This window comes from Myotis nattereri, assembly GCF_964212035.1.
Source record: "Myotis nattereri genome assembly, chromosome: 3".
In the NCBI taxonomy this organism is placed as follows: domain Eukaryota; kingdom Metazoa; phylum Chordata; class Mammalia; order Chiroptera; family Vespertilionidae; genus Myotis; species Myotis nattereri.
Window position 1 is genome coordinate 161732349 of NC_138077.1, and position 15304 is coordinate 161747652.

General features: G+C 38.2%; 1 protein-coding gene across 1 annotated transcript in view; it reads left to right on the top strand.

Moving 5' to 3' along the window:
- The window catches only part of SLC44A5 (solute carrier family 44 member 5), a gene marked incomplete at its 3' end in the record, with an annotated part of 308159 nt that overhangs the window by 146098 nt on the left and 146757 nt on the right, over positions 1–15304 (top strand). The window contains exon 2 of the mRNA XM_081087251.1: positions 11076–11114. Within this exon, the coding sequence (XP_080943377.1) occupies positions 11076–11114 (39 nt within the window). The remainder of the gene's footprint in view (positions 1–11075; positions 11115–15304) is intronic.

Sequence of the window (15304 nt, forward strand, 5' to 3'; positions counted from 1 at the left end):
ACTGGTCAGAGATGTCAATGTAGGTCATTAGCCATAGGTGCAAACAATGAATGGATGGCAGGCTAGTTCTTCTTTTTATTTTAATTTTTCTTTCATCAGGAATGGATTGCCAAGGGCGTACCACACTGTAGCGCGCTGTGGTTCATTTTGCTGACTGCGTGGAGACAGGGTTTCAGAACTGTACTCAATGGTGCCCTTGTGGTCTGAGAAATTTACTAAGGCTTTCTTCTTCTTTTATTAAGATCATTAGTTTGCATATAGCTCTTGAAGGGCCAATTAATGGTTATTCACTTTGTATATGTCATCAGCTCATTGTTGCATTGCTAAGGGGGATCAAAATATAATTAGAGAAAGGGAAATGTAGGTGGAAAAAAAAGCTTTTGTTATGTAAATTTTGTCTGTAACTCATAAAATCTTATAGATGCAGATAAGCATTTGATAAAATAAAAACTCTCAACAAAGTGGGAATAGAGGGAATATACCTCAACATAATAAAGGCCATATATAACAAATCCACAGTCAAAATCATAATGGACAAAAACATTTTCTTTAAGATTGGGACAAAACAGAAATGCCACATTCACCAATCTATTCAGCAGTAGAGGCCCGGTGCACAAAATTTGTGCGGGGGGGGGGGGGAGAGGGGTGTCCCTCAGCCCAGTCTTGCACCCTCTCCAATCTGGGACCCCTCGGGGGATGTCCCGACATCCCTCTCACAATCCAGGACTGCTGGCTCCTAACCACTTGCCTGCCTGCCTGCCTCTTTGCCCCTAACCACTTTGCCTGTCAGCCTGACCGCCCCCTAACTGCTCCCCTGCCGGCCTGATTGACGCCTAACTGCTCCCCTGCCAGTATGATCATCCCCAACTGCCTTCCCCTCCGGGCCTGAGGGGACTGGGGGACTGAGGCTGGATGAGGCGGGGCTGAGGGGACTGGGTGCCACCATCTTGTGGTTGTGGGTGCTGCCATCTTGTGAGGGCATAGCAGTCAATTAGCACATTCCCTCTTTATTAGATAGGATAATACTGGAAGACCTAGCCACAGCAATTAGACAACAAAAAGAAATAAAATACATCCAAATTGGAAAGGAAGAAGTAACACTGTAATTATTTTCAGAGGACATGATACTATAAATAGAGCACCCTAAAGATTCCACTAAAAACACTAGAATTGATAAATGAATTTAGCAAAGTAGCAGGATACAAAATAAATATCCAGAAATCAGTTGCATATTTTACACCAATAATGAACAGTCCTAAAGGGAAACTAAGAAAACGATTTTATTTACAATTGCATCAAAAAATAAAATACCTAGGGATAAATTTTAACCAAGGATGTAAAAGACCTGTACTTGGAAAATTCTATTGGTCTTCATTCCTTTGTGCATATTAAACATTTTATCTGGTATCATTTTCCTTGTGTCTAAAGAACTTCCTTTAGCATAACATACAGATCTTTTATAAGGAATTCTCTTACCTTTTGGTGATCTGAAAAAAAAAAGTATTTTCATTTTGAAAGATTTTTTTTCTGGATATATAATTTATTCTAACAGTACTTTCTTTTTACTTCAGCACTTTAAAACTGTCATTCATTGTCAGATCTCTGATAAAAAAAAGTCTACTGTCATTCCTTCTTATCTTTCTTCCTTTGTACATATATTGTCTTTCTCTGGCTGCTTTTAAAGTATTATTTTCTATTTTGCTATTTTTCACGTATTTCATTATAATGATCTCTGGTGTGAATTTAAAAACATGTTTATTTCACTCATGGATTGTTGAGATCTTGGCTCTGTGGGTTTATAGTTTTCATTAAATATGGGGACATTTCACCCATTATTTCAAGTGTTTTTGCAATCCTTCTCCCCTTTCTGGAACTCTACATATGTACCAGACCACTTGATGTTATGATATCCTTTGGTAGTCTGTCCAAAAAATTTAGGTATCTCTGCTCTTTCAAACTCTGATCTCTTATTTCTGATAGCCAGTGGACTCTGTTCAGGTTTCCTTCTATGAGCTGTGGCCTGGACAGTATTTTCATATGGTCATTGGGGGCAATTGGAGGGCTCACCTGGTTTGTCTCTCTTCCTACAAAGATCACAGTCTTATGCCCTGAAAGCTGTTATATATTTGTTATCTATGATAGGAAATAAATTCCCATAGCATTAATCCTTCGTGGGCAGAAGCAGAAGCTCCCCCCACCCCCCGCTTTATTTTTAATTTTAAAAGTACTATTAAAATAAATTCTATATTTAGAATTTTAATTCATAAAATTCTTTTAAATAACTGATCTTTATGAAATATAAATTAGAATATATGAATCTCATCAACAAATTTTTGCATTTAGGATGAAATCCTGAATCCTTTCCCTGGCTCAGAGGTCTTGCATGATCAGGACCTTTTCCTCCCTCAATTCTCCACACTACAACCAGACTCCTCTCTGAAAAACACACATTTTTCTCCTGCCTGGAAGTCTTCAATGGCTCCCCACCGATTTTACAGTAGATAAAGTCCTAACTTACAAGGCTCCATAAAAGCCTTCTACCTATTATTCCTGCCTTCTCTCTTACCACTTTTTCTTTTGCTCCTTTTCTTCTTTCCAATTATGCTAGACTTTTTCCAGGTCTGCAAATGTACATTCTGTCTTCTTCCTGGTAGGCTTCATATGAGTGTTCCCTTTGATTTGAATACTCATCCTCCTCAACTTTAACCTATTTAATTCCTGCCTGTCTTTCAACACTTAACACACGCCTTCCTTGACTCTTGAAGAGAGTCAGGTTTCCTTGTTTTATGCTTTTATAGCACCTTATGCCTCTTCTTTATGGCACCTCAATACAATTGTAATGCAATAATTAATTGTAAATTAGTTGGTCATCTCGTTCTCTTACTAGAACGTAGATTCTGTGAGAGCAAGGCTGTGTCTATCTTATTCCTTGTTAGTACTGGTGCTAGCACAGTGTTATGAATAAAATGGGTATTTAGTAAATGTTTTTGGAATGAAACATTTTTTGAAAGGATTACTGGTGTAGTCTTCCTTTTACAGAGAGGAATAGGCAATACAAAACAAAACACAGAAGTTGGTATAACTAAATTCAAACCAGATCTTGACCAAGGGAGTGGTAAATGAGAGTCTGATTTAGAAATGAGAGTAGTGGGGATCAAGGGCAGTTAGGTGAAGTTTTGACATTTTGAGCGCAGGATGTTTTTGACAACTCTGTAAGTTTGGGTTAAAAGCCAGGAGGTTGAGGGAGTAATGAGTCAAGATGTAGCCATGTAAGAAAAGAAGCTGATAGAATCAGGGTTTCCTTCTGATTGCTGGGTTCCACTATCCATACTCAAAATGGGTAGCTCGACCTTGACACAAAAGAGATGCTAAGAAAACAGATAAGGGAAGAAAAGTAAGACTGGCCACACATGGTAGAAAGCTAAAGGGAGAGTAGTTTTCAGTTCATGTAGGGTGCCTAGGACTCTGTTTTTCCCTAGATATATGGCTTTTTGGCAGGGGCAAGAGAATATTCTCAAAATCAACATGTTTCCTTGCGAGTAGAAATGGGATTTCTAAAAAATGTACCACTGGACCTAGGTCACCTTAACCCAGAGACCTGCCTAGAGTGAAATTTGTACTTTGTGAGTAGCAGATTTTATTGTGGGCTATTCTGCAGTGGTCAGTACAGGCAGAAACTATCCCAAACACTCAGGCTTAGCAGGGTAAGGATCTATAGTAGAGATAAAGAAAGTTGTAGGATCTGAAAGTTTTATGATCCAGTTGATAAATAAATACTTATTGAGCGCCTCATTTGTGATTCCATAGTGATCAAGACAGACATTAAATAAATATATAACATCCCAGGTAACAAAAATGATGTCAAATTTTATAAATATCAATAATCTAAGTGCACAAATTAATTTTACTTATAAAAAGGATATCAACAAAGGCTGTGTTGTGCAGGGTCTGTGGTCTGCTCAAGACTTATGGATGCACATAATAACTTGTAAGAAAGAAAGAAGAGAGAATAACAGACTCTAAAATACATATGCTCATGGATATAATGATTATTGGCCTTGTTAATATGTATGTTGTTACCAGAGGAGACATTTTGGAGTAACCTTTCACGCTTATGGCTTGCCTGATGGAGACCTCTATTGCAGGGATAGGAATAGATTTCACTTTAATTGCTAACTTTGATTTAATAGAGTGTAGCTGCTTGGATTTCTGTGCTGAAAAGCACTCTGGTGCTGTGTCTAGGCTTAAGGTGTAGAGCATTGTGATAGAAATATTTGACATGGGCCCAAGATGTAGTTATGCAAGCTCTCATGTCATAGATTGGTAACAGAACTTACCTCCCTGTTTCCAACTAATTGAAATTGATTATTTTATTTTTTTATTGAACAAACAATTATTGACTGCTTAGATGTGCCTGGCACTGTGCTATGTACCAGAGATACAAAGATAAAAGGCTATAAACCTTGTACTTAAAGAACTTACAGTCAAGTAAAACAAAATTACAATGTAATTGCATTTAAAAAATGCCATGTCTGCATGTTTCAACAGTATTTTGAAGTGTTACCTTTTATTTTTATTTTTTCTTCATACAATCCTAGTGAATAAAGTATGCTCAACTTAATATTGAGACTTGGCTGAAAACTGTTATCCTTCACTCATTTGGATTCCAAGATGAAAAATCTTGCAAAATTCACATATTATAGTGAACTGTCATCCAATAGAGATTATATTCATCTAAGGATATGAGCTACACTGAACTGACAATTATATTTTGGCATATATTCTAAACCCCCATATTCTGAGCAGCTGCCACACCACTATAAAATATGTCATTGTGGTGTGGCAGCTGCTCAGAATAAAGCAGAAAACATTGCAGAAAAAAATGTTCTATTTAGAGTGTATCTGTGCATTATATATATAATGATCCCTCTCTACTGCTTTGTCCTTATTTTCCTTTTTCCTCTCCTTCCCCTCATTGTCATCGCTGATGCCCCCTCCCCCCAGGTCAGACCACAGTTTTCTTATTTTTAATTGAGGTTCATCACTCTGTTCTCTCTGTATGTGGTGATGATTCTGTTATGTCAATGACAGAAAGAGAGAAGCCTTCACTCTCCCCTTTTGTGACCATTTAATCCTTTTCTTATTTTCAGGGTATCACATACTTGGTAGCTCATGCTCATTTAGCTTTGCACTCTTTTTCTTCTCTTTATCTACTATCTGGACTTAAATATGCCTATTGTGTTGCTTCTGACAAACATCATCTGACATTCTACAAAGGCAGATGAATCTATGTGAAGTGATCATTAAGCTAATGATCACTTTACATGTCTCTTGAAGATTTGGAAATTGACTAGTATTTAAACACCAGACAAATTTTGCCTAAACTACTTCATGGCCCCTATTTAGCTTCATTGCACTTGGGACCTTATTCCTGTTCAACTCTCTAAAGATGCTTAAGGTAATGAAATGCAATGAGTTTGGAATGTTGAGTACCGTTTCCTTATTGAACTAATTCTCTAGTCTCATGGACTTGGGTAAAACTCTGACATTGACTATGTTTCTGACATTAAAAAATGGGCTACATCATTATGCCAATGCTTCAATTTGAATCAATTTGAATCCCCCGAGTTGCTAACTTCCGTATTCTGTATTTCAAACATCTCACTTACTGATGTCTTATAATGGTGGCAACCCTATATACTGCTATTGCCCAAAAAGATATGGTAAAATTCTTTCTTACTGGACTGCAAACTATTCAAGGACAGAACAGGGTCTTGCTATTTCATTGTGGCTCTAGTGCTACGCTATTAGCAAGAGCATGTGCTCAAGAAATTTTGGTTGAATAAATAAAAATGATACAAATCAATTTTAATTTTAAATAGTACATAAATGTAACAGGCACCATTTCTGCAATCTCTTTTCTCTGGAACACCATGCAGGAATTTGAAAAATCAATGGTGTCAGTTTTCCACAAACTGTTGAGGATCCTTTTCAAGTCTGTGATTCTATATGCAGCCGTTAGATTCTGTCTTGTACTCGATTTTCACGTTTTCTTCTTTCACCTGCCCCACCACTCGTCATTATGACGTATTATAGAGGCTAATATGGAAAGAGCTGCACCTCCTCTCATTCAAAGGACTATGCTGATCTGGACAAAGGAGATGAATCCTAGGGGCATGGACTTATTTAGGATGACATTGGTTGAGATAATATCACATGGATCTTCATTCAATGAACCCTTGATCTTTTGGGAGGGGCACAGAGAGATTGGCTTTTTTTTTTTTTAACCCACAAATAGAAAGAGACAATATTATAAGTTGGAAAATGTGACTTGACTCATAGCAGGTAATTAATTCCACGAAGAATTCAGAAATGGCACTATTTTACTGTCCAACCTATCCTTTGCTTTATCCCCTCTTGTCTACCGACCATCACCTGGATACCACAATTTATGCAAAGAATTTGTGTTTTATGTTTCTCTCCTTTGAGACATCTTTTAAAACGTGGTTCATACAAATATGGATAAATTATCCAATTTTATTCTAAAATGTATAGCATATTACGGTAATTCACACTACAGCATTAAAGACATCTGTTAAGAGAGGATTTAAAGTGGGACACTTGTATCTGTCTGAATATGTGGAACAAGGATGAGCTGATTGAGGAAAGCATAGAAAGGGAGAAACAGGTAAAAAACAGGTAGTTCAAGAATTCTGGGTTAGAAGAGGTTACAGGGGTTATAAATGGTTATGGAAGGAGACTTGACTTGGGTTGGTGAACACACAATACGATATACAGATGATGTATTATAGACTTGTACACCTGAAAACTATATAATAGTATTAGTCAATGTCACCCCAATAAATGTAATAAAATAAATAAATACATTAAAAATTTTAAAAAAGAATAATGGAAAAAGTATATAACATATATGTATGCATGTATTTATGTGGAGGAGGATGTTCATCATAGTGGCAAAAGCATTTAGACAATCAACTAGGTAAACATTGAATCATCCTTGAGCCAAAGCTGCTTAAAGGAGTGTTGGGAGACTCCTGCTATACATAAATATCAATGGTCATCTCTGGTGGTTTTGGAAGGATACTATTGAGTATATTTTGAGGTGTACACATTTCTTTATAATTAAGGCTGTTTCACGAAATGTCAATATCAGTGATTTAAAAAACAATCTCTTCTTTGTCAGTCACTTCTTATTTTCATCCACCTATTTTATTTTCACGTGGCAGTCTTTTGGAGCCCCTGTGTTCTCTAAGGGAGGGCATTAGCATCCACTGAGTATCTGTCATATGACAGACACTGTGGCGAGCATTCCAGTACCTGTGGTTTACTCTGTACAGCAGCCTGTGACAGAACTCCCTCCCACTTTACAGATGACAAAACAGACACAGTGTACTTGCCCGGGTCACAGAGGGAGGAGGGGCAGTGCTGGCCATGTCTCTCTGACTCCATCGTGGCTATGTAGGAAGCAGAATTTTATTTCATCTGTCTGAATGTATTTTTTTTTCAGGCTATGAATATTTAAACCTATTTTTAATAAAAATATACACCATCTAGAATTACTAAAATGTAGTGTTCAACTTTCTCTTCCTTGTATCTATTTTGTAGCTTTTGATTTCATAGACTTGGGTCATCTTTACCATCATCTTTTTTTTTTCTCTGAGTGAAGCACTTTAGGTGTGGACCACATTTTCTGGTCCCTTCTCTCTTGACTTTCTCTGGGCCTTCTCTAATTCTACTATATGTTTTTTTCTTAAAATTGTGTCTTCTGGGGGCGGGGGGGAGAGAGAGAGAGAGAAATTACTGATGCATGAGATAATGATTTTCGTTTTGTTTTCAGTACCTGACGATGATGCCTAGGATACTATTACCTTTTTAGACTCAGCAGCAATTCTTTTTTGGAGGCCATAAAAGTTTACAGATCCATCTCAGACCTCAGGTGCTTGAGCATGTATAGCTACAAGGGCATCTAGGTGGGGAACAGTCGGAGCATTTTATATGGCAGTCAAGTGCATGCATTTGCTGTCCCCCCTCACTCCCACGTCCACCCCATCTCCAACCAATCCTCATCCCCCTAAGCACCTTTTAAGTATGAAAGAAAAAGTAAATAAAGGTAGTGAGAAGACACAGCCTTCAGACTCAAAAGGGGTGCCCATTGCTCCCATCTTTAACTACACACTGTTTCTACTAACTAGATATAAGTAGGCGGGATGCATATCGACAAGCTTATCTCACTTAAGAGTCTAGTCTTCCCAGCTGTTGCCAGGGTCAGAATAACTTGGCTTTGGTGTCTGTACACACCACAAGGCAGTCCACATAAGATGTAAATATTCTCACAGCAGCTTTCAAAAAAGACACAACCTTATACAGAAAGCTGGCTTAACCATTTTGTAAATTGATCACACTAATAAAAGAACCTGGATTTTTTTTTCATTCACTGTGCAAAATGTAGGACAACAGAGTCAAAATTATATTGTACTAGTGGCCCAGTACACGAATTCATGCACAGGTGGGGTCTGGCCAGCCTGCTTCAATGGGGACCCATCGGGCAGGGCCAGTTGGGGAGGGGGAGGGCTGTGGGTGGTTGGCCGGCTGGCCCCACCCCCAATCAGGGTGTTGGGGGCTGATTGGGGGCAGGGGCGGGGTCGGCTGTAGAGGAGGGGCTGTGGATGGTTGGCTAGTCAGACCTACCCCCAATTGGGGTGTTGGGGGTCAAACAGGGGCCAGGCCAGCCTGGGGGGTGGGGGGGTAGGGTCCGGATCAGGCGGTTGGCTGCCGCAGCGTGTGTCATAGCCACTGGTCATTCTGGTCATTCTGGTTGCTGGGCTTTTATATATATAGATAATATTTAGTCTGAGAAATAGAAGACTAGTACCTAGATCCTGCTTTATTTCTTTGCTTTGTTTTGTTAAATAATAAAACTATGCAATCTTGGTGAAATACTTTTACCACACTGGGTTTCCATATTCCCATCTGTAAAATGGGGATAGTGACACTTTTGGTGTGTGGTGGTTGTGAGGACTGAACTATGTCTGTGAAGCAACTGTATTACAATGAGTACCCAGTTCCCTTCTCCCTCATTTACTAGGGTTAGGATCACTGATCTGCATCCTATTGTGTTTGAGGGGCCTGGGCTTACAGCTGGAGTTTGTTATTATACATAACTGGGGTTGGGGGCTGGGGAAGGTCAGACTAGGGGGCTCTAGATGGACTGACCCACTCTTATTGTATGAGCTAGCATTTGATTAGAGTGATGCACTGATGAGCCTTTTATAAAAACCACTTTGACATGTGATTTTTTAATGTGGCCACAAACCTCAAATTTTGTTGTTTTTTAGTGTATTTGGGATATTAACGGCAAGTCTGGTCACTTAGGCCCAGGAACAGGAACGAAGCAGTTAGCATTGGATCTTGACATTTTGTTCTATCTTTCAGACACTAAGCCTTGCACATACAGGCCAGTAGTGTAATAAAAACCAGTGAGAGATCGTCAATCTTAAGACATTTTGAGGGCTGTAGTGGGCTTACCAAATGGTAAGCCTGAAACCTGTATGTCCCTAATAAGAAACCCAGGAAGTCAGATGTTGCTTAGTCTCCTAATGAAGGGAATCCAGCATTTTCAGGGGATGTCCTGAAAATGTTATGAATAATCTTTATTTTTATCATAAATTTGATAGTACTAGAGGCTAGTTACTGGTTCAGAGTGGACTCTGAAGCCACTCATACCTCAGTTTGAATCCAGATCCCCCACTTACTAACGAGGCAGCTGTAAGCAGAGATTAGATCCTAAGGTTCACATTGCCTCTAGAAACCTCAGTTTTTCATTTTTAGATGAGAACTGAGCCTGGCCAGTGTGGTTCAGTGGTTGAGCGTCAACCCATGAACCAGGAGGTCATGGTTCAATTCCTGGTTGGGGCACATGCCTGGGGGTTATGGGTTCGATCCTCATTAGGGGGGTGCAGGAGGCAGCTGATTGATAATTGGTGATTCTCTCTCATCATTGATGTTTCTATCTCTCCTTCCTCTTTGCAATCAATAAAATTTTTTTTTAAAAGAAGAGAATTGATTATTGTTACTGTGGCAAAGGCTGTTGTGAGTATTAAATGAGATAATATATTTGAAGCATGGCACTTAGTACGTAATAAGTGTCCAGAAATTGTTTGCTATTTTAATGATCATTATTATTTTCCCCGAGTGAACGGTTTACGAATGTTCACTTTCCCTAGAATCTCTATCCTAACTCTTACTCAATGATCTATTATTGTTGTATGGATGAGAAGCATTGATGCTGATACCACTGTGGTAATTTCTGCCCATCAGGTTGATAGTTGGAATTTTTATTTTCAACAGCTTTTATTAACAGGTGGACAAGTCTGATAAAGCATGCTCATAGAAAGTATTACTATCTTTGTTTCACATATGTATGGGGTTATTTGAACCTTAAATCCTTAGTGTGTTAGCATTATGGATCTTGCTGCCCTTTCTTCCCAAAATAAACATAAAAATAATCTATTACAAACTTAGTAGGCGATTTTGGTAACTATCATACGGGGGCTTCTGTTAAGGCAGAAGGCCACACGTAATGTGGCTAAAGTGTGGCTGCTGAATTTGAATCACATCTCTTTTCTCTAATCTACACTTGCTATTCTACATGTAATTAAAGGTATTTAATACATATAAAGTTTCTGATGACTAATATGCCTTATGAAGTCTGTAAATTAACATAAAGTAAAAGTAAACAAAGTGCTTCATCTCTTGGTGCTGAACATCTCATGACTTTGCATATTGTCTGTGTTGTAGAGGACTTGGGTAAAAATGGAAGAGTTACAGCTTTATTCCCCCATGTCCAAACCTCTTATTCCAGCACCTTCATGAAGTTCTCTTCATTTCTTTAAAGTAAATGCTCAGTATCAGTGACTTTGGGTGTTAAGAATCAGTTCAGCCAGTCCAACCGACCTTATGTTGTTCTGTGGTAAAGTCTAAGAACTAGGATTTCTAGGATGGGGAGAGTCACCAACTCCTGCAAATAAAGATATTTGCTTTGTGCTTTTTCCTAGAAGAACCATCAGACTCTCACTTAACGAACAAGAAACTTGGTAAGTCATAGTCTGAATGTTAAGTGCTAACCTAGTCTAAAAAACTTCATGACAGTCAATTAAAATTACATGATAACACAATATACAGATGATGTATTATAGAATTGCACATCTGAAACCTATATAATTTTATTAACCAATGTCACTCCATTAAATTCAATTTAAAAAGTATAGGAACACCTCAAAATTTAGTTAGTAAAGATTAATTGCTGTTGAAGATTTTTTGGGTCCTTCTTCTAAGTGTCTGAAATTTTCCACCTGCTTTCAAGTGGATTATTTTTCCTTCTCTTAAGAGTCCTCTAGGAGAAATATCACATAGCTACTGATGCCATATTACTCCAGTTCACCCCAAACGTCTTGTTTTCTTCCCATCCTTCCCTCTCAGCTTGTGACCTTGACACATGCCTCCTCCTCTTCTGCCCCGTCTTCAACAGGTAGAGTCTGAATGTTGGGTCGCCCACAGCATGTATTTTGTCTTTCTGTACTCTTCTAGGTAATTTCATCTGGTTCCATAGTTTTAAACACCATAAGCATGCTGTTAACTGCTAAGTTTACATCTCTGGCCCTGATTGCTCTATCTTGCTTCAGACTTCTTGATTTAATTCACTTCCCACCAAATCTGCTCTTGTCTCCCTATCGTCCTTCTCATCTCTAATAAAGGCTCTAGTCTCACCATCTCTAGTTCATCACTATTCAAGCTACTGTTCTTTCTCATTTAGATAATCTACAGTAGCCACCTCATTGGCTTTTATGCTTTAGCTATTGCCCTAAACACTATAAGCTTTCTTTAATGTAAGTCCATTCTCTACAGAAGTCTGTTTATAACTATTTCTATTCCCAAACTCAAGTAGTGAAGTGAACAAAACACAAACTGCTATTTAAATGTTCAAAGCACAAATACTGACAATTTAATAATATGTTTTTTCTATAATCACACTTTACTTAATGTACTAATTTAATCAGGTTTAGTTAATTTACTACATAAATGTACGACCCATCACAAAAGCAAATATTATATTAGCCTAATGGTTAGAGTGTTATTTTTTGGATGTTGACTATGTTGACCTTACTCTTTTGACCCCCACATTTTGATTCTTTCATTTTCACCCAATTTAAGCCTGAGGATATGACAGTTTCTAAGTACCAGTATTTAAATCGGATTTATACAAAGGTTAAACAGTGTTAAACTATTTATAGTTTTATCTTTTTTATTCTACTAAACCTATTTTACTCAGACTACAACATTTTCTGTGTCAATTTTAAAATAAAGATTTTATTTATTGATTATGTTTTGTCTGCAACAAGGGTCATCAACTTCATTGTATATTTTGTGGTCATTATTTCTATCCCACCCAGTGTTTCCATATCAATTTTTGCTAAACAATATAATTCTTTTACCAAGTTTTGGTCAATAAATTTTTACCATGAGAATTTTTAGCTAGTGTCAATTCTGGTTTCTGTTAATGATTTCTTTAAAAGCTTAATTTCTTCCAAGGTTAATTTTTGCAGTTTTCAGGGTTACTAACAACATGTGATTCTTCAGCCTGTTGTTTTTTTAAAATTGAAAAACAAAACACTTCATATATATCTTTATCATTGTTAGTTTTATTTTGTCATAATAATTTCTATCCAATCTAATTTTACTTTGGGTCAAATTGTATTTTGTCCCAAAATAAAATTAGAAATGTCCTCAGTGTCAAACTGCCAGAGTTAAAATATCCTGCTCTAATTATAATTGCTCCTTATATTTTCTCTTTGCCATGATGTCATTGTTAGTTAGAGTTGTAACAGTGGGAAATTATTGCTAAAACAAGTTTGACTCCAAACAGAAATTCCTGAAACTCTAGAAACATCTTTAGGCAGAAAATGTAAATTTAAAGGGGAAAAAACAATTTTTTCTTTTTCAGGCAAAACATCCTATATAATAAAAGGTTAATATGCAAATTGACCAAACAGCAGAACAACCATTGCTATGACCACCAGGGGGCTGATGCTCAATGCAGGAGCCACCCCCTGGTGATCAGTGCTCTCCCACAGGGGGAGTGCCGCTCAGCCAGAAGCCCTGAGCTGGGCTCACAACTGGCGAATGCAGCCGTGGTGGTGGCAGCCTCTCCCGCCTCTGTGGCAGCACTAAGGATGTCCAACTGCTGGGAGTGGGCCTAAGCCATCAGTCAGACATCTCCCAAGGGCTCTTGGACTGAAAGAGGGCGCAGGCTGGGCTGAGGGACAACCCCCGAGAGCATGAATTTCATGCACTGGGCCTCTAGTGTTATATAAAGTTGCATTCTGATTCACTGGGAAAGACCTCTTCCTTTACTTTGGAGTTTTTACTTCCCTGGCAACCCAAGTTGGCTTCATCTCTCTTTCATGCATTGACTACAATCAACTATTCCACGGTGTTAACTAGGACACCCTTCATTTTTGTTTTTTAATAGCTTGGTTTAAGTGACCAAAATTAGTGTATCTTTCAGTATTGATTCTTGAAGTGGTTTGGACTTTGCCTACTCTTTAAAATTATTCAAAAACAGATAAAGTTGGCTCTTCTGAAATGGAGTTCATTTTATTTCTCATTTAATTTTATTTATTTTTATTTTTGAGAAACAATATAAGGCTAAATGTTATGTACTATAAAAAGCTACCTAGGTCTTAGATGTGTTGCTGTGACAACTACAACAACAATAACAATAACAAAATAGTTATTTATATAACACTTACTATATGTTGCTAATTGCTTTATATATGCTAATTCACTTAATCTACCCAACAACTCTTTGAGGTCTGTTTTATTTTCCCATTTTATAAGTGAGGAAGCTGAGGCATAAAGCAGTTACTAACTTGTACAGATATAGTAAAGATCTGACACAAATTGTATAATGTTTCCTTTTTTTACATATATTTTTATTGATTTGAGAGAGAGAGAGAGAGAAACATCAATGAGGAGAGAGAATCATTGATCAGCCGCCTCCTGCATGCCCCATATTGGGGATCAATCCCGCAACCCAGGCATATGCCCTTGACCGGAATTGAACCTGGGACCCTTCCGTCTGCAGGCTGACGCTCTTATCGACTGAGCTACACTGGCTAGGGCATGTTTTCTATTTTTAAAAAGACTTTACATTTTGTTTTTAATTGAAAGCAAACGCTTGATTCCCTGCCTTAGGAAATGGGGTGAACCTATAATTTCTCATTACATAGCTTTGCTACCCTTCGATAGAGAATAAAGTTTGAAGTATTTGATAAAATTGGTTCAGCCCCTCCACTTGCTTGGTGGCTACCAAATCCAACAAGAAAACTGAAGTGATTTCTCCATGGCAGAGTGAGACCACACCCCCAGCCCTACTCACTTCTCTCTCCTAATAGGCTTCTTAGTTCAGGTCTTCCCCTTGCCTCATGCAAGCTCCTTCATCTAACCAACAAAACTGGTCATATTATTGTTTGTTGGGACAACCTGCATTCAGTTGAGAGTTATTAAATGCTAGGTTTTCTATTACTTAAACAGGGAAATTAAATTTTCTCTCCCATTCTCGCTTTTCTCTGTCTCGGACGCACTGGTCACTCTCACTGGCCTACTTCATTCCCACTCTGATCCCACATCCAAGCTTCTCTCTTGGGTGGTACTCAGCTTCCTGTTTAATCGCTGCAAGGAACACAGAGACATCTTTGAATTTTGGTTGAATGTTCTGAGTACAACCTGTATATAATAATCTTGCTAGGATTGCTCGGGTTTCTGCTTCAGAGATCCTGTTACTTCGTCCCATGTCTATATGAGACTGACTCTGAAGGTCCCTGGTGGTTCTCCACTCTCTCCACTTTGGATCAGAGCCGTGTGGGTAGGCTGCATCCTGTAGTCTTTGCCTCTCAGTATTTGGCAGTTGTAGGTATTTTTATTCAACCAGCATGTATGCAGGACCTATCATATGCCAACTGTTTAGAGCCTGAAGGGTCCATGGAGGTCATCTTCAATCACTTCATTTTATACTTCAAGCTCCAAAAGGTTAAAGGATTTTCCCGGGTCACTCTGTTAGTGCTAGGCCAGGATTAGACCTAGATCTGAGAATCTGTTTTCCATCAACATCATGCTTTTTTGCACTTTTAATATGAGGCTTTTGGTTGTACCTAGGCATTCATAATATTCTTAAGTTTCCCTTTAAGAGCTTTCAAATGTTAACCCCTAGCTTTTGTAACCAGAG